The 21,361-nt window shown below is 36.1% G+C and overlaps 1 protein-coding gene across 1 annotated transcript in view; it reads right to left on the minus strand.

The window, feature by feature from the left end:
* The window catches only part of SLC4A10 (solute carrier family 4, sodium bicarbonate transporter, member 10), a gene marked incomplete at its 5' end in the record, with an annotated part of 79,560 nt that overhangs the window by 42,463 nt on the left and 15,736 nt on the right, over positions 1–21,361 (minus strand). The window contains 2 exons of the mRNA XM_009084549.1: positions 1,504–1,592; positions 12,054–12,242. Of these exons, the coding sequence (XP_009082797.1) occupies positions 1,504–1,592; positions 12,054–12,242 (278 nt within the window). The remainder of the gene's footprint in view (positions 1–1,503; positions 1,593–12,053; positions 12,243–21,361) is intronic.

Below are 21,361 nucleotides of genomic sequence, written 5' to 3' on the forward strand. Positions count from 1 at the left end.
TCCTGACTTCCTTACTGGTATCTATCACTGCTGAGGCTAGTGAAAGAAAAAATGTTGATCTTTTCTCAGGCCAGTTTAAATAGGAGGAGCTCTTTAGATCAGCAAAGCTGCAGCACTACCAAAATAATGAGTGAAGGATCAAATGATGCAGCCCACATTGTTGTTCAATACAAACATCATGGAGTTAGATAACTGACTGGGATTTATATCCTCAAAACACTCAAAGCAACTGGGGAAATGTTCAAGAAAAGCACTACTGAAACTTATGTCAATCCCTTTGGGTTGTTATGAGCTTCACCTCTGCATAGCTTAATTTTGAACAGACAGTTTTATTTATATTTTATATGCTTTACTAAAGTTTACATCTTGATACTAGAACACTTGCCAAAACAATTAGTTTTGCTTAACAGTTTTAACAAATATCAGGAAACCAATATCATACTTGACCTTTTAAAGCATTATAATCTTAGCTTGAAATATTTTTAAAGTATTAACATTACATTTTCCACAACTTGTCACTATAGATGTCCTTGCTACCTCTGTAGAAATGTGGTCCATAATACAACCCCAGACACTCTCTTCTCATTGTCACTGACAAAAAGATGTGTTTCCCATTTTTATTTCAGCCATATACCATTCCTAGTCTGGCAAGTTCAGTCAGAAATTCAAACGGTGCAAATAGCTACTGCTGCTAGGAAATAAGTCTGGCACCAGATGGAGCAATCACATAACTCTACTTTTAGCTCAGCTGCACTAACATTAAGATTAAACAGACTCAGTATGCTGTTCCTCAGAATTTTGGTTTAAATCACCTTTCTTCACTTACTCAATCTTCGTTGTATTAATGCATCAGCTGAAGCCATCTATTCCTGTCAGGTCTGTCAGCTGCATCCAATGTGAGAGTTTGTTTGAGGTAGATACAGACTTCTTAAACAAATTAGGATTCTCCCTTTACATTAAAGCTGAGAAGCTGTTTGCTTTTCTTTGCTATCTAACATTGAACCGTCATTGCAATCTCCACTACTGAACAGCTAACATCTTTTGTAAAGTGTACTGAAATATCTTGGCTTGCCAGAAGCATTAAGCTATAGGTTTATAGAAACACATTCTGTTTGAGACATCTGGAATCCACGAGTTCAGGTTATAAAAAGCGTAGTTTGCATTCATGCATCACTTCTAAAAAAAGTAAAAATCTGAGGTAAATGTGAATTATAGGAATTCTGAATTACTTTCCTACTTGAATAATTTTCCGTTCCTAATAAAAATTCCCCCTACAAATATACACCTATGATATCATCATACTAAATTTATCTGTGTTCCTAAACTGTGATTTCCTGTTGCCTATAATTTAGCAAAAAAAATGTAAAATGCTTATTATCTTATACAAACTGTGTTGCAGTGCACACAAAACTTCAATGCTGAAGTAAAATCTGCACTTTACAGACACACAAGGATTCATTGCATTTAGTTAGGAAGTTCACTTCACCATCAGTGAACACTTACCTTGCTAAAGTCAACAGTGCTGTTTTCTCTGCTCACATCATTTTTATTTTCAATACAGGCTGGAGCAGCCTGTGGGGAAACAATCTGACCTGCTAAAAAAAGTATCATTATTACAGAATACTAGCAATTCCATAAATAAAACAACATCTAATGACACAATACTTAGGAGATTTGCATACATTTCATATCATATGTATACAACACATCCAAACATGGCATTTTAATTAAAGACTTATTTAGAATAGCACATTCTCAAAAGACAGAACATTCACCATGTGCAGTTAGGAATGAGAAAACGTAATTAAGAAACGTAAAAGGTACTCTTGAATATTGGAATATTTCTATGGAAATAGTATATTTTATCTCATCTATTATGTCTATATTTCTATGGAAATATTCTATTTTAACTATTCTTTTCCATCTAATATTTCTATTGGAATAATTTCTACACCGATTAAAGCTTACAATTCTTAAAATATTACATTTGGGGAAAGTCCTGCCTTCACAAAGTTTCTGTAAGCAATTTGAGGAGCTGCCAATATTGGGCAATATCTCCCTACAGAAATACTCCTCATTGAATAAAACAGCATTACTAATTTTCATAAATTTATTCATGTGTACAAGAATGTCCCAATTATAACAACAACTACAAAAACCAACATAAGAGTGTGAGGTATAAAATTAAATATATTGGAAATTAAGCTGATTTATAAACTCACTATTGAACAATGTGATTATGGACATGTGTAAAACAAATGTTTCAGCAAACACATTCCAAAAGAATTCCAGTGTAGCTTTAGTAAAGTATTTTAAATACGTTTTAAAAATAACTCAAGATGAGAAGAAGTGTTTAAACATGCCAAAGTTTGTGTAAGTGAAGAGTAGGCCTTCTGACCAACAAAATTTTGCCAACAAAAGCTCAAAAGGAAAAATAGGATTAAGCAACATGTATATGTCACATAAAGCATATTTTTACTTAATGCCAACATTGCCCCTGCACACAGCCACAGCCTCCGGGCACACCCCGCGGGTGTGGGGGTGGGAGAAAGGCAGCACACAAACCCCATAGGGTCACAGGCCATTCCCTGCTTGCCTTTGCTCTTTCTCCCTCCCTGGCATGGCAGACGCCATGCACAGCTCCAAACACTGCAACAAAGTACAAGATAAAGTACCAAATATATGAGCCAACTATCTCTTACTGCCCTAACACATACCCAGGAATAACTACAGAGTCCAACTGGCCCAGAGTCAGCATCTCGTGCCCAGCATATATTTGTTTCCATAGCAAATAAAGTCTCTCATATGACTGAGAAATGATGATGTGAAAACATTGGTTCTGGTGAAAATCAACCTAAACTTGCACAGTAACAAAGACCATATGTTCACAATATTTGAAGATGAAGACAGTCAAAAAGTCCTAAGCAAGGCACATTGTCTGGGCAATTCAAAAAGCCACAGTGTGTCCCCTCACACCGCTGTTCCACATGCCTGCAGTCCAAGGATGTTCTCAGCCACAGCCAAGAAACAGAGCACTTTGCTGGATCCAGTCTGAACAGGACTGGAGACTTGCAAGAGCACCTCAACGACTGCCAGAATGCTGGAGTATCCAGCTTCTGTCACAGCTGAGCACTACAGTATACCTGAATAAGTCTGGTCATGAATTCCCAGTTGAAACACTTGTGCAAGGAAAATCAACATCCTGTTTTCCACTAGACAAATCTTCCGTGACAAAAAAAAATTTTTAGATTCTTGTGCTGCATCCTGGCAGCAGAGACAGAGATATTGCACTTTTATAAGGACGTACAGGAACAGAATGTTTTACAATATATCGCTATAAATCTTATTGTCAAATATATCCATCTTTAAAATGCAAATATTCCCATTTTTCTCTCTTATTCAGGACAAGGGCAGATCAAAATAACAACAGAAGTTAGGGCTTTTGTTCATCACTACAGTGAAACAAACAGAGAATGCCAAAAACCAGACATGACAAGCATGTTAACCTAACCAAGATAAAATAAAATCAAGATTAGAATTTACATATGACCAATAATAAAGGACTGATTTTAGAAAGCCACATAATGGAACTTAAAGGAATTCCCATAAAAAGAGGCTACTAATTCCTAAATGTCACAAGAGACAACTTTTGCAAATCAGAAGCCAGAAATTATTACATGCACGAGATACTCATAAACAGCCAATCTGTCTGGTTTAATTATAACTTACAGAAAAACAAAGTTCCATCATTGTTACACCATCACTTTTACACTATGTATTCCAAAGCACTACTTCACACTGTGATTTTTTTTCTGTATTGCTTATTTAGCACTCTTCAAATTATTTTTATGGGAATCATCCTATAGTATTATAAGTACTAAAAATAATACATAAAGAATATAAATTTTGTTTCTGCACTATTTTTGAGATTTTAATAATGTAACAAAAGTCCCCTTCCACTTATTCAGACACATCATAAACTCCTCAGTGAAAGGTTCTGTCTTAACTTACTCCCAGAAAACTTTAAATCTAGTAATATAAGACCTTTTAACTCTTCATTTTATCCTTTCAGAAATTCCTCTGTATTCCAGGATCTATATAAAGGGAAATAGTTGCAATAATTACTCATACTAATATACATACTATGCTATAAAGACATTACAGGAGAGCAACAGAAATAGAAGTTCATTATCTTTCTGTTGCTAATTAGGCATTTACACTTTTTTTCTGGACCCAAAAATTCAAGAAAATGAGAGCAGGGATATCTGCCAGAGAGATAAAAATATTGACCAACAAAGGAGTCAGAGCATGGACCACCTGTTAGAAATACTGAAGTTTTAACATCATAATTGGAGGTGTCAAAAGCAATTAGCATAACAGTCCAAAGGACTTTTAAACATTGTGTCCACTTTCCTTTTAGGAGAAAAATATGTAAAAATATACATAGAAGGAAATAAAAGCCATAACCAGTAAGTATGTGAAGTTTATAAGAATAGCATATGTTCTTTTTCTGTGCCAACAGAAGACCTCAAACTTTGATTTACCCATATGCTGGAGTAATCTGAAAGAACACAAGTTTTACCTTGAGGCAGTAAGACATGTTTAAATAGCTCTACAACTTAAGACAGCTTTCTGGATCATGGAATAACAAGTTTGGGTTTTTTACTGCATTGAATAACAATCAAAGATACAAGGTAGAAAGTACTGGTAATCTCACTTTTAAAAAAAAAATGCAAACAACCAAATTAACCCTAAACCCTAACCAGATTTTAAACATCTGCTCTGAGAAAAACACTTGTGATGGTTTATTACTTCTTTTCTTTGAGCTGAAAGTATGAGCTTTAGGCTGATAAGAATGGTGAAGGCATAAACTATCAAAATCCCTAGAGAGAGAATAAGAGCAGCAACAGCCTTGCCATTCAGCTCTTTCACACCCTGTACTTGCCAGCTCCATTTCAGCACTCACAAGCAAAATGGGTATTTACACATCGTATGGGGTAAATACAGTGTTTTATTTTTCAATAATGCAATGCATTCTTGAAAAATAGTCCTTAGAGGTCTAAAGTTTAAAAGTCTTGACTTATCCTGCAGTCCATCTACATGAAGCACATGAAGAGCTGCATTCTTTGAGAACTCATCAGAGAGCCATTTAGGTATTTCTAAGTATCAAATGCAGAATGTAGTAAATTGAAATATCCAGGATACATACAAAGGAACTTAATACATGACAGATAAAATCACACTAAAATGTGTGCTATGGTCTATCTATGTATTAAAAAGCCAATATCAGCACAGTTTTAAAAATTCTATTTAAGAAAATAATCTGCTTATATAAAAAAGTGTCTTTTTCAGCTAACATGAAATTATCAGAGCTTTGAATAGAGTAAGAATTCATACAACAAATATTCTTTCAGGCAAAGTCAATTACCTTAAAATCAATCAAAACAAGGTTCACATTTGCTACAGTAATAGAAGTTTGAATTTGCAGATACCATTTGGCATTTTGAGATTGTTACTCTTGTGAAATTAAAAAAAAAATTAGTCCTAGTAAATCAATGTCACATGCAACATACTCTTACTCCCTTAAACGTAAAACTCCAGACATTTAACTATGTGCATTGGGTTTATTAATCAAAATCCAAGAGGTCTCTAGAATGTCATTGACAAAAAACAAGAACAATGTATTCAGATACAAATCACAGTTAATGGAAACAAACTGGATGCAACTGACACATCCAAGGAAAATGAACCAGAGAAGTTGCTTATTTTTCTAGAATTCCATTCAGGAAAAAATATCCAATTTGCAAGACCGCTAAAAACAATCTTCAGTTTTTTTCACTGCAACTAGGCACCAGTCTTCCAAATCTAAGTGGACAATACTGTCCGGATCAAAAATCAAGGACTGAAAAACAGTAAGTTTTCTTAAGTATATAACAGAGCAGTCAGAGCATCTTTGCAGGCTGAATTGTGCAAGTATCTTTAGGCCTCTTGATGAATAACATTTTAAATCGATAGAGAACCATGTCACTCCCATTGTACCTGTATAACTGCAAAGAGATTTGGTGCTCACTACTGATACACAATTTTAGAGGAAGAAGTCACTTCAGCTGTTTTTCTAATGCTAGACCTGAATCTCAAACATAATTCATATGAAGTCATGCAGTTTTATCTAAAATGCTATGATTTGCAGTTTTACAAATTGATGTAAGAAAATGAACTTATAAAGAAATGACACTTTTTCCCCCAAAAGCAACATAATTCCACACAAGTTTCTCTTAAGTGTGCCATTGCTGACAAAGGCCTGAGGTATGTATTAATCACTATAGCAAGAAGTTGCATGCTGACAAGAAATTGAGATGAAGTCACGGGTGTACATTTTAAATGATCTGAAGCCCAAGCAAGAATAGGTATTTATACTACCTCTGAACCTTCAGGGAGTTTACAGAACCCAAAGGATAGGAGATGAGGAAGATACAGAGATGAGATGAGCCTGTTAGAGACAGACACAACAAAGACAGAGCAAAATAAAGAAATACAAAGATGAATGATACAGTTTTACACATACAGATTACACATTTTATCACAGGTACAAGGAAATGTGGAAAAAGAAAGAATATCAGATGAAAATGTTCATAAATACAAGTTATATTTCAGTAGTATAAAAACCTCTGCATAATACAAGCTTATTAAAATATATACATTTGAGAAGTATCTAAAACAAGACATAGAGCATTAGCTAATTTAAGCTAGAATTAACTATCTTTGAGTTTGCCTTCTCTTCAAGCAAAGCTGAAGCAATCCACCTGATCCAGATTCAGTACCACCAGAAAACCTGGGTGTATATATGGCATTGATTGTCACTTACTCCCAAAATGAAGGAACACAGTCACGTACTGCGGAATGCCTCCCTACCCTTTTCATATGGCTCCAAGTTATGTCCCTCTTTCTCCATGTGGTAGTACTGACATCAGAGTTTCACATGCTTTAAGGTAACTCTGGGTTATGGCATAAAATCTTAAGAGATTTTAGAAGAGATTGGGAAACTGAGGAAAGTAACTAATACCATCATGTAACTGGTAATTTTGACTTTCTGGGATACTAAAGGATACTGTCCTAAATTAAACACACAAGCATAGGCTCTAACACCTCCACATGTGCTCGTGAAGCCACAAAACAATGAAGCCCAAACCAGCCCATTACACTAAATGAAATCACTGCAAAAAAGCTTGAAAAGAAACATGTCAAAATTAACTATTCCAGCAGCTCATGCTGTTAACTCTGAACATCCCCAGTTTAATGTGCCATTGCTTGCTTCACGCTCTTGGGCATATCAATAAACCTCTCCTTGGAATTTCAAAATTTGTCAAAATGTGCAGTGTAATGCATTTTTACACTAATAAATGTGTCTGCTCTGACTTCAAGGGAGAAGAAGAAGTTACAAATGGCATTTCTATGAAACAGAAAACAGGAACAGGAGCATGTTACTGTGGATAAAGAACACTTCAGCAAGGTGCCTGGAAATACAAGTCACTTTTAACCTGCCATGCTCTTCTCCCATAGTTCCTTCCTCTAGGACTTTAATTAGTATAAGGTCTGTCAGATCTCATTACACACGTATAAATATATATATATATAAAACACAAACTCCCAGACTAAAAGTCAAATAGCCAGTCAAAAACCCTAATTGTTTACATAATTAAACTTTTTCCTAACTACATTTGCATAGAATCAGCTACTTTTTCATGCCATACATGCATTGCATATATATATATATAATCCAATATTAACAATAATAAAATATGTAATATTGTCATAATTATTGTAGCATTCCTCTAACAACAGAAAGGTGTTATATATTTGCAGTTGTCTTGGGCTTTTTAGACCATGTCAGGAATTTACAAACACAGCTCTGAGGTCTCAGTGACAAACCTACTGATCTCAATAAAAATAGGTTAAATTGCTTTATAAAGCAAACTTTGTAAAGATTATTTACCAATGAAAAATATTAATATTTTTACCTGTCTTTTACAATATTTATGCTAAAATTACTTGCCACCCTCTATTTTGGGTATTTGGTGTCAAAGTAGACCATAAAAAATAATCATTTTTCCTGCTCTTATGCCAAATTTGACTGTCATTTTTTACTGGAACATCAAAAGCAAGCTTTTAATTCTCACAGTTTTGATGCTTAATGAAAAGTGAAAGTTAAACACAGCATGGCAGCATTAAAAATGCATGGTAAATCCATAGCACCCTGACATCTTACCCCTGCAGAGGATGTGAAGAAAAGCCATTGTAAACAAAAGATAATACTACTAAATACAAAGCAAATTAATTAGATGATCTGACAGACTCTTAAACAAAGAAAAATGGAGGGCGAACATATGTACAACTATCATCCAGCAAAGGTATCACAAAGGTCTATCAGTGGTACTGCCATATATTGAATTAAAGTTTATGTCTTCATTTTCAGCCTTGACTCCTGAATATCTAAAAACTGATCCATTGATAAGCTACCATTGTCAAGAACTTGGACAAAGAAGTGGGTTTACATCCTCAGCTGCACCATCTAATGCAGATGGCAGGGACTTACGCTCTGAACCACCTATTTTACAATCAACCAACTGCTAAGGTTGTTATCAGTTCAACTGCCTACACTAACCCCAAATTTAACCAAACTGAAAATTTCCTTTTGTGCAGAGTGTCTAAGTTCCCCTGTCTCATTCCAACAGGGACAAATAAGTGGCTCTTCTAAAGCTCCTGGCACTTGCTCTTTATAAAAACTCTTGTCTCTGAAAAGGGGGAAGTGAGCTGTAAGCTCATTAGTAGTACCCAAGATAATCTGTTTTTCTACCTGTAGCCTTCTAGGAATTAAACTTATCAACCAGAAAGTAAATGCAACAATATTTTGATGCATATTTTTTTAAAATTAAAAGGAGAGAATGATACTGCTACTGATGGCAATATATGGAACATTATATGTTCATACATTCTCTACAGTGTTTGTGCACAAATGGAAATAAGAAGACTAAAATGATGCCTTGATTGTATTCTACCAGTTTGTCCTCAGGAAACAAGATGTGTCTCACAGCACATTCTTGACAATAATATGTTTACTTATATTTCTTAACTTCGCTTTCTTTTACACATACTTAGCTTTTTTTTTTTGCTTTCACATGATTCAAAGTTATACTTTAACAACTTGCTTTTGTATTATTAGAAGAAGCTTGTACAGACACTCCATGGCAACCTAAAAAGAAATATACAGCTGCAGTGAGCATGACACTGTAGCTGAACTCCAGCATTTGGGTCATGAGGCAATGACAGATGAAAATGATCAGAAACCTCTGTGCTACCCCTGGTCAAGCTTCTAAGAACAGCAGAGTTCCTGAAAGCTGAGCACTTCAGTGTAGATTCCTGAATAATTTGCACACTACCTACTATAGCAAGTTACATAGGGTAAAAAAAAAACTAAGAGTAAGCCAGAAGAGGTGGCAGTGTACCTCAAATTAGGCGGCTCTCCAGAATTGTCCCTTTCCCCACTCCTTTAATCCTGGAGTACTGGGGCAATATTTGCCAGTCAGGCCCAAGCTGCTTATTTGCTGTTGTCTTGAAAGGGAAAAAATTGTGATTCCTTTTAAAACAAAAATCTTAGACTGAATTCTCCTCTTCTAAAGCTAATACGAATTTCAGTACAATTCAGGCAATTAAAAAAGATTCAGACTTTTAATGTAACAGAGTGAGGAATGATAAGAGAGAAACTTAAACAAATCCTCCTTGTTTTATTTATCACAGGGCCATCATCTATTTTGAAGGAGGAGACTGCCCAATGTGCATTAGCACGTAAAGGATGCAAGTAGAAGAGCAATGATTCAAACTGATAAAAAGACATTTGTGTTCAAAAAGATTGTGTTTTGAACTTTTCACTGTAATTTAGACAAAAAGTTGATTTACTTTCATATAGACTTAGCTAAAATTATTTATTTCTATTGTTTATGGTGTATTTAATTTAAATTAACACGATTAAAGCGGCTAAGTGATTTTTTAACAGAGGCTAGAGTGCTCCAAGACATTTCTGTAAAAGCAGTTTTCCATCTTGCAAAATAAGGACAGACAAATGAAAACCTGTAAGAAGGTGTCTCCCTACTTAGAAAATCACTTACCCACTAAGTATATAAAATATACATAAAATATATGTTTAATACAGACTTAGTTGTTGGCCTGATAAGAATATCTTTTGGGGGGGGAATTTTAATAATGATAGGAAGATTCCCAGAAGAAACTTGGGCAAAAGTGAGATGTTCCTGAAGTGAATTACTGCATCAGTTCCACCAATTGACAGAGAAAGTGACTGAAATTGAGCTCATGATACTTTCACAGCTTGCCCTGAGGGGTCTTTTTAAGGAGACCTCCTGCTTATTTGTTACCTAAGATGTAGTGCAAAAAGCTTATGGAATGCCATGTTACACCTCATGGAGATTGAGGAATAGAAACATAATGCCATTAACTTTCTTTAGTGTGTCCTGATTATGTTTAAAGTCATCAGCAAGAGCTGCACAAATCAACAAGAAAGTTGCCTTAAAAACAATGGACAATCATCTACTTACTTTTACTCTTGTGCATCCATATGCATAATCACACACATCTTAGTAAACATTATTTTTTTCCTTACTCTTAAAATGGCATTTTGGCATCATTAATGTATCTATTTAATATCCTCAGCAGATTAAATTATATGCTGCCTTTTAGGTCTGAAAATCTTTCCCAAGGAAGCAGCTAGATTTACAAGTATCTATTAAAACTTTATTTGGCAATTGTTGAAGCAAAACATTCTTCCTTGAAACCACAGTCAATCTTTATACCAACAGCCCCATCTTTCCCAATCAGCCACACTACTACTCTTCACCCTTCTGCTCTATGCCTCACAGCACACAGCTTCCTTTTGCAAACAGCACCTTCCTGGTGCTGTGGCTGTTTCCTCACACCCTACTTCCCAGGTGACAGGGGAGCTCAGCAGGGCTCTGAAACAGAGGGACAGCAGAGTGAACTACAGTTAAGCCAATTTCTGGAATACGAGTCAGAATAGTCCAATAGTGTACAGACAAAAATGTTTTGTGTATTATGATGATACTGGATACAGAGGCTCAGTAATTCCGCAGTGTACAATTTTAGTGAATTAATTGCACATATTTACAAAATTTGGCTGCAAATTACATAACACAGACCTGTGTTTATGTAAATAAGGAAGGGACAATATGAAATGATCCTTCATTATGATAACCTCTAACAACATTACAGCTTACAAAGTCTTCTGTAAAAGCAAGAAGAAAAAAAAATGCTATGGCAATATTTTACTGTAGAACCACTCTGCAAATGATTTCTCATTTGCATTAACCTGATTTTCCAAAAAGGAATTTTCTGAAAGAACAAGGTTCTTGTGACATCTCTCCAACAGTGTCATCTTGAAAATGTTTTCCCCTTTTTTCAGTCCTTCAAACTGACCTGTGAAATCTGAAGCAACAGTTGAATTCTAGCTGATATGTACATTGTCATAGACTTCAGTCAGAACTATTTCAATAATCCACCATATGCTAACTAAATGGCCCTGGATAGGTATAAACAGAAGTCAAAATAGTCATCACTAATGCAGCATGTCCACAGCTCAGAGCAACACTGTGCAAAGATGTTCAAGCTCAGTCTGAAGGATTGCACAGAGTGCCTCAAAGCACCACAAGTGTACTTAAGCTGAGCTGTACTGGAAATAAGGTGCCGTAGCAGTTATCCAGGACAGAATGGCACACTAATAGTTATCTTCCAACTCCTGAGCTAGCTCCCTTGAATATCTCTGCCCAATCCTGAACTGTGCAAGATACCTGAGTTTCAAATTTAAGCAGGTGTATTACTGAATTCATAAGAGGAACCACTCTCATGGTACTGGTTTTACAGAGTAGTTTTTCAGAACAGACTGTCAAGCTGTGAGCACAAAGCACATGTGATACTGAACAGGTAGATGTTATTGAAAGCTCAAATTGCCAAATAAAGCAATGCATTACCATTTTTGTCCATGGAATGGGGCTCAGACTGCTTCTTCCCAATATCAGCAAAGGATCGTACAATTGGGATCCTGTTGCTCAGCTTCTTCTGGTTCTGATGGTGATGCTGTTTCAGTAATGCCTCATGCACTCTGTGACGAACATCCTCACTGAGCTGTCCAGAACCCACCTGCTGGTCCAGAATCATATCTGAAAATATATGCATAAACATAATAAAAGAGGGGAAAGAGGAAATATTCCATCTTTTAAATTGCACTAATAATAATTAGTACCCTCCTACTGGATTACAAATTAGAAGTATCAGTTCCTTTAATGCAAGAGTTAAATTATAAAGTTTTATCTAGATGTGTTTCACTCTCTGGGGAAGAAAAAAAATTATGCTGTTAATGTAAAAAAGTCAACCCCTCAAAAATATGGAGTTCACAAATTAAGGTCACCTATGCAACTCTAAAGTCAGTCCTTAAGCACTCCCATACATAACACACTCACATCCAGGATTATGATGCATATAAGGTGTCCTTTTTCTTTCAAATAATCCCTATCCTATTTCCTACAAAGGACTGGCATGCTGTGAGGAAACAACAATTTTTATTACTACTTACCACAGGAGATCACAGTCTACCTCTTTATTTCTTATAACTATAATTACAATACTTTCAGTGCAATACAAAGAAATTTCAGGTAAGGCAATATAGAAAAATTTGCTGCATTATTGTCAATACCTAATAGAATCTCTTCCTACTGCCAGATGTACATGTTCCTGCAAGAGAATCATTACAAGGAAGTGTGAGAGAAACTGATCACCCTGCTAAGTAATTACAACCATTTTTTCTGTCCACTAGCAGAAAATATTCTTATATATTCATATTCAGCACAATTTCAACATATATTATGTGTTTCAAATGAGAAAGAATTGTTGAGAATTTTTGTGGGGTTTTTTTTAGTTCTAATTTTGGGAAATCCTGCTAGCAACAGTATTTATGCTTAAGAGAAAAATAAAGGTAAAAAAGAAATTCTGTATCAAAGCAAGTAAAACAGAATTTAAGTACACACTGTCCTTGTATATCAATTGGAAGCAACTGTACTGAACAAAAACAGTGATATAATAAGCTGAATCAAAAACTCCTTGTACTGAAAATCCAGACAGCTCATGATTCTGTGCTGGAGTCAGATTCATATCTACCAGTAAACTCAGTGGAAAAGCAAGCAGAGCATAAAAAAAAACCCATAAAGCAGATGCATCATCAGTAGAGACAATTTGTCATGTCTTTGATAACTGCCAAGAGCAAGAGACGAAAGATAATAAAAGGCACTGAATAACTATGCTGGTTAAAAGCAGAGTTTAATTGCTAACAGTCACCTATGCACTGTATATACATTTAAAAACACACAAGTTTTTCTGAATTTCTCAATATTGACATAAGCCAAAGTATCACATACCTGCTTTGAGGGCTGAACAACAAATTACCTGCATGTTTCACTTAGTATGAAGAGGCTACCAACAAATCTACATCTCTATGACAACACACACAAAAAGACAAGAATAGGTCCACAGACAAATGCAGCTGCCAAGTGACATGAACATAAGCTTTGTATCCACAGCTCACAATGAAGAACCACGCAGAAGTTTTCAATTTTGTATTAGACGCCCCCAAGCAATTACATCCTGTGCAGTATTAACAACTGTGTAGACCAAACAGCTCATACCAAAGAGTAATGTCGTCCAGAGGCTTGCCCAAACTAATAAACCTGTCTTCAGGGTGCTCCACCTGAGTCTGAAGGGAACTTTTATCTCCAGGGTTAACTCAAACACCACCAGGTCAGTTATCTCTGCACTCCCAGTCTAGACAGAGGGGTTTTTATCACTCTAGACTTTAATAGAAGAGAGAGGGAGGCATAGCAGCAAAATAAACGACAGAAAGGCAAAGGAAAAGGTAACACAAGTTCAAAAGAAAGCCTTCAGTAGACTATTTTCAGGAGATGAGAATTTGCAACACATGAAAAAAAAGGAAAGAAAGCTCCAGCTCCAAGAAAAATATTCATTTTCCTCCTCAACTCTATTGCCTTTTGAGGAACTGCCTCTGCCCTAAGGATAAAACTATGTTTCCTTCAGACAGCCTTCGTACATGAATTTGCATGTCACAGTTCCCAAAACAGGCCAGTACTTTATGTAAGATGACAGGGGAGGTTTTTTTCCAGAGGAAAAAAAACCAAACATTTATAACTCAGCACATCTGTGCTAAAGCACAATTGAAATTATCCTCTCCTCTCTCCTTTTTAATTCTGCTGACCAAAATACAAATTGTAGAAGATGCAAAAATAAAAATTACCTTCTTTGAGTTGGTCTAAGACAGAAATCAAAAGGAAGACCTGAAAAAAAGGACTGCTGTAGAACAGGGAAATTTATGGTTGTGGTCATCACCTTGCTTACAGACCAATGGAACTCCACTTGCATGGTGTCATTCCTGGAATTACAGTATTTTCCACAATAATATTAAAATATATTAACTGCTGAGGACAATGTCAATATTTAAGGTTATCCACTTGAGAGATAATGTCAGGAAAAAGAAAATCACATCCTTATCTTCTTCCTTTCCTAGATACTCTGCTAGACTCATTACTAGCCACACAAGCCATGGAGTTAGTGTCAGTATGGTGACTAACAATTTTTACTTCCTGACAGAAAGAAGAAAATGGCTTACCTTGAGTTTTCTGGGTTTTTACAAGAACTTCCCCTTTACTTTAGCACCTCTACCACATGTAAAAAGGGAAGATGCATTCAGTTTTGGAAATAGGGAAGATGTGTTTTCTTGCCTTGATATTTCCCTCCAGTTGTCATTCCTTTAACATAGACCCAGTTGCAGTAGCAGCTGTAGGAGTTTAAATGCAGTCAAATTACTGCCAGACTGCTGTATTTTGATCCTTTTCTCAAGCCCCGAACAGCAGTAAGAAAGACTATGTCCATCAGCACCTATCATTATGGGATTCTATTTCACTTTCTTCCCAAGCTGTTCAACACATCTTTTAAAAGCCCAAGCCCCTGCAATATCAGTAACAACACCCTTGATTGCCAGGACAAGCTTGCAAACATGAGCAGCATGGTTAAAGTACAAGAGTAAATGGCCAACAGAAGCATTTTAAACATTTCATTTTCAAAACAGACTGTAAATCCCTAATCCTGTGAGAAGATCCTACATACTAATATCAGTTGAAGCTGCAAGCACTTTTCAAAGCCCTGGTTTTCACTTTTGTATCTAGAGTGGATGGACATCTCTCCACACTCCATATGACAAAACGGAGTAAAGAACACAGACACAAAACCTCACAGCCCTATATCTCAGATACAGTCCTGTACATTCCTGGGTTTCTATGCTCAGCAGTAAGGTTTTGGGGATTTATTTGTTTTAAAGAATTTTCCCCTTGAATGATCTTTTAAATTCTACACAGCCCCCTTCTAGGCAGAGACATAGCTTACCATTTTATTTTTCAAGGATGCTTCATGACCGTATGAAGCTTTCAGGAAGATGTAATGTGTAGAATATCCACCAGCATAGTGTTACCCATTCTATTAATTGCTCACACCATAACATTTTTGCTGACAGTAGGTACACTGAAGTAGAATGTTTCCTCAGTAAGGAATCTTGATTCATACTGGAACCGTGAAATCATTTTTTTAAGCTCTTAAAGAGAGACATTCTTCATGTCCTTGTCATTTAAAACAATGCAAAGAAATTTAGGGTTCCATATAATTTCAAGAATGTTATCTCCATTCACACTCAGTTACAACACATCATCTACATAAAATTAATTTTATGAGTAATTGTGAGCAATGTGAGTACTTAAACAAGCTATTATAGTAACTCAAATATAACTCATCACCACCTGTGAACAATTTACCCAGGCTGTGGATTACAGCATCAGGGTGCAGACAATTCCTATCAGTCCAAATTCAGCATGGCTCATGTGTGGCCCTGCAAAGAAAATTCCATCTGTCCCACCTGTAGGGTCAGCAAGGATGAAAAAGCAGGCTGGCTGCTTCCACTCACTCTGGAGATGTCTGTTAGACACTGCAGCTTTATACAGAAGCATGTGGCCACATCCACATGGAGACATCCCAGGTCCAAGCCAATGAACAGTAAGGAGGCACTCAAGTGTGGCCACACCTCGTTCCCCATTGCACCAGGTTCATAATGTGCTCATTGCCTCACATACAATATACACAGAACTTTCTGGTGAAACACAGAATAAATTTATAAAAGGCATGTTTCATTTGCATCAAAATACCTGTGAAGTCCAAAAAGAAACTGCTGGCCTCATACTCATCTGACATAGGTTGGCACTGACCATTTACAGCCGAAGAAACTGAATTCAGTACGTCCCAGCAAAGTTACTGGTATTCACACCTCTCAATCTTCCAAATTTTATAACTGTGCAATTGCAGGGCAAAATGAGAGATTAATGACAAAAAATAAAACACATGGGCTTTTGTATGCATCATGATTGCAGTAACAGCTGACTACAAAACCTAATTTAAAAGTCAAGGTTTGTCTTTTTTGTGGCTTTTTCCCTTAAAGGCGTGGAAGAAAAAAACATAAGCCATCCTAAAGCATTGTTTCATGGAAGACAATCAGTTGAAACACTGTCCTTTATCTTAACCCATCTCTAACAGGAACCTGAATATGTACTTCCCTAGTGAATCAGGTACTACGAACAACACAAACCCAACAATTAGGATGCTTGGGCTGCACTTGTGAACCAAGACCCATTTACAGCATTTACAATGGTGACTATGAACAAGCTATCTAAGCCAGCAGATTTAGCTGCTCATCCAAGAGGGCAGAGCATTCCAGTGCATCAAGAGACAGATTCTATTTCCAGCTCTACCTGAAATTATTTTGTTCAACTTCTCAGCTGAACTACTTGAAAAGCAAAGACAGTGAAAAATGTCTGCTTTCTAAAACAACAGCATGTAGCTTTACTGAGGAACAAGAGCAAGTATTTCACAAAACTGTAAATAGTAGAGACAAGGTAAAAATTCCCAGCTTGCAGTTCAGAATTGTAGCCACAGTGAATGCTACCAAAAGATGAGTGGAAACCTCATAAAACAATATATTTTGCAAACTGAGATTGAAGTTGTATTGAAAAGTGTGGGAGCTGAGCATGATGTAAATGGTATGGAATAAGGGGTGAAATGTGCTGGTTTTGGCTGGGGTAGAGTTAATTTTCTTCACAGTGGCTGGTATGGGGCTATGATTTAGATTTGTGCTGAACACAAGTTCACACAAGTGTTGATAATTCAGAGATGTTTCTGTTATTGCTGAGCAGAGCTTACACAGAGCCAAGGCCTTTTCTACTTTTCACACTGCCAAACTAGCAAGGAAGTTGGGGGAACATAGGAGGTTGGGAGCAGACACAGCAGGGACAGGTGACCCAAACTGACCAAAGGGATATTCCATACCATATGACATCATGCTCAGTATGTAAAGTGGGAGGCAGAAGGAGGAAGGGGAGCATGTTTGGAGTGATGGTGTTTGTCTTCCCAAGTAAAGTAACCGCATGATGGGGCTCTGCTCTCCTGGATATGGCTGAACACATCCTGTCCATGGGAAGCACTGAGCTGATTCCTTGTTTTGCTTTGTTTGCATGTGTGGCTTTTACTTTCCCCTATTAAATTGTCTTTATCTCAACCCAGGAGTTTTCTAGCTTTTACCCTTCTAATTCTCTCCCTGATCTTACCAGTGGGGGAGTCAGCAAGTGGCTGCTTGGTACTTGTTTGCTGGCTGGGGTTAAACCACAACACTTGTGCAATCTAAAAAAATTCCCAGATTTGTAGTTAACATGGAAAAACATGAAACAACAGCAAAAAAAGATTTGCTACTTAGAAGTTGATACAAGATTTACAATTCACCCATAGACAAAGGTCATTACCTCATAGTAATCTGAAAATAAAGCAAACAAATGCAAAAACCTGGATAAGTGAGAAGGTGAAAGCTGAACAAAAGACAGTTGTAGGGTCAAACAGGGAAGCAGACTGCTCACAGCAATCCCACACTCTATTACGGTGTTCATAATAAAAGTTAAATTAACCATAAAAGCACTGTCAGAAACATAACACAACTTCAGTGTTGCAGCTGAAACAAAAGGCTCCAGTAAAATAAAATCTCAACTACAGCCAGTTAAAATATGTCATTATTATGGAGTAATATAGCTTAAAGCAAACAAAGGCAAAAGAAGGCTTGTTCAGACTGAAAGCTTAACATGATATTACCGAAATCAATAAAACTGCACACTTGGGATGTAATGCCCTGAGTTGCTGAGCAGAGTCCAGTGACCTCAATCACAAGATTAAGCTGTTACACAGATTGAAAATTCAATCATGAGGAACATACAAGACTAGGAAAAAGCAGCCACATCTTGGGACTGGAAAGCAAGGGAAGAATTAAAATTGAACTTAAAAAAGAGATCATTATTACAATTTAGCCATTTAAAATCAATGGGACTATCTAATATTTCAAATGTGTACAAGCAGCCAAAGCCCCACTGTGCAACACCGAGGCCACAATTTGTATTTGACAAGGTTTGACATTTGTTCACAGTACACTCTGCACAACTACAAGAAAATGCAAGATCTATGATTCATACTGTAGAGCAAGTATTGCCATTAAAGGCTGGACTGAATAGTTTTTGAACCAAACAACAGAAAATGGCATCATATGTTAAACAGAGGAACCTTTTGAGTTCATTCAGTGGTTATAATCAAAAAACCAGATGGTAATCTGAGAATCTACATGGTTTCAAAGGAACTAAATGAAAATATCAAAAGAGAACATTTTCATCTGCCAACTTGAACAACACAGCGAAGCTGCTCTCTAATGGTGCAGCCAGATTCTGGCAAATACCTCCTCAACAGACAAGTTCCAAAATAAATTGTTTTGATTACATAGCTTTTTCAGACTTCCTTTTAGCATATGTTCTATACAGAAGTGATCGATAAAATATTACTACATCAAATGTTCAAAGGAATTCCTTTTGCATGGAATGCTAGCTCACTGATACAGAAGTCATTGCAAAGACATATGAAAAATAATGTCACATATTAAAAATAGTAAAAAACCACATAAAATATGTGCTATAAAAATGCATTTTTAACAGGATGAAGTTCAGCAGAGAAACTGAGCTCTTTTCAAGGGGAAAGTAAAATCCATCTTACAAAATTTAAGAACAGTGTGAGAAACTTCAGGAATAAACATGCTGTTCTGATGCATGATGACAATGCTGGAAATTCATCTTGGAAGTCTCTGTTATAATAATATGTTGTCTGTGAGTTCAGCATCAAAGGTATGAATAAGCTCTTTAGCAACAAAGAAAATTTGGTGACTGTCCAAAGAAATTTACAGTTTTGCACATCAAGTCATTTTTTAATAAGACAGTTGGAATGAAAAAGAACCTTACAGAGAATGGACATGCGGGAAATGATGGATGACTTAAAAATTCTCACTCACTGGTATCAAAATATTTTTATGCAAAATTATCAGAGATACCAAGGATAAAATACAGAATGTTTTGAAAGCCATGCAAACATTATGAAAGGTGGTTTACATTTGTAGATTTTACCACAAGCCCATTAAGGTTTTAAAACACAGACTTTAATAAAAGCACTTTTCAAGGGTTAAGTGCTGAACATGTAATGCCTTAGTAAGTGTTTATAGATTAAAAGCCTTGACTAAAACAAATAGGAATTGTCTCAATTTAGCAATGAAGATTAAGTATACCTCTTTCAAGGATATGAAGACTGGCAATGCATGAACAGAAACATGATTTGATATTGGAATATAGCCCAGATGGCAAAATATTACCAAAATATACACAGCACATATTTTTCCCTACCAAAGTGTTAAGCCAAGTAAAAAGAAAGTTCATCTGCACAAATAATGTTTTTGTTCTCAAAAGACATTAAAATTACCAAAAGATTGCATTAACAAAACCAAAACCCTGAACTATGAATCAGAAACACAAGAATCAAGTACCACTTAAAACTATAGGGTATAATTTTTTTAAAATTTCTCCTACAGGTACTATATACAGAAATATTGAAACAAAACCAAAAGCAACACTCAGGATCTCTGGACAAGCCTAGCATGAGGATGGCTAGCAAGCAAAATTATAAGAGAGTTAAAATGTTGAAAAAAATTGAGAGCAACCATTTCTTCAAATTCTAAAGTGTCAGGACTGTCAGATACAACTGGAATACATAATAGCTCCAGGGTGAAAACAGTGTTTGCATTGTATAGCACAGGATAAGTAGGAATATAATGACTGAGAGTGAATAGCAACTGACCAGAACAGACAAGAAAAGATTTCCTGAGAGATACCAATTTCATCTCATCTTCAGGTCCAGCAGCCATTTATATGGAAAAAGAACTGACTGACATATAATTTGGAATCATCGCATTTCTAAGACACCTAGCACACATATCTTGGGGTGTGCTTGTTACCACTACTATTAGTCTTTTCTCCTCACTGTGCTGCCTAATGTGCACCACACTCTTTGTAGTATTTTGTAAGCTCTAGAGAGCAGGAACTACGTATGTAGTATTAGAGTAACAAATTACAAAGGAACTCGATCGAGGAAAAGGAAAACAGTATTGCTACAGCACAAATAATATTAACAGAGAGAAGCAACTGGAATAGCAACTTCATTTCCAGGGGAAACTAAAAAAAATATATCTCTTCAAAGAAATGGGTAATTCACAGAATGATTCACTTGCCAGAAGCACCTGCTGCAAAGCTGATTGAAAAAAAAAATTACCTCAATGCTTATTGAATCTGCACAGGAGGAAAAATAAAATCCTCTCTCAAAGACAAAGCACAACCCATGCAAACCTTATCATGTGTCAGATCACCTTATCAGAAAGAGATGCCTACCAGTTCAAGCAAATAATACAAAACACAAAATGCACCCAAATTTGCCACAAGAACAGGTACTTTTAACTAAAAATGGTACATGCCAATTAATGAAAGTCATTCTAAAGCCTGTTGTCAGAATAAGTTTTCCTAATCAACAAACCAAGACAACCCACAAGTAGGACTGACTCAAAATAGCGTGACAGTAACTTTCCAAATTCTCTACTGAAGGACAATTTACATCTGTGAGGAGTTTCAAAGCATTAGTATTATGAATGCTCAAATCCTTGCCACACAAACTGAACAAACAAAATGACTACAACTAACTAAAGATTAAGAGATTATAAACGTGAATTAATTGTGGCCTCATTATTTTGAAAGACATACAATACCATCCAAGGGGG

The sequence above is a fragment of the Acanthisitta chloris genome, unplaced genomic scaffold (assembly GCF_000695815.1).
Source record: "Acanthisitta chloris isolate BGI_N310 unplaced genomic scaffold, ASM69581v1 scaffold27141, whole genome shotgun sequence".
NCBI lineage: Eukaryota > Metazoa > Chordata > Aves > Passeriformes > Acanthisittidae > Acanthisitta > Acanthisitta chloris.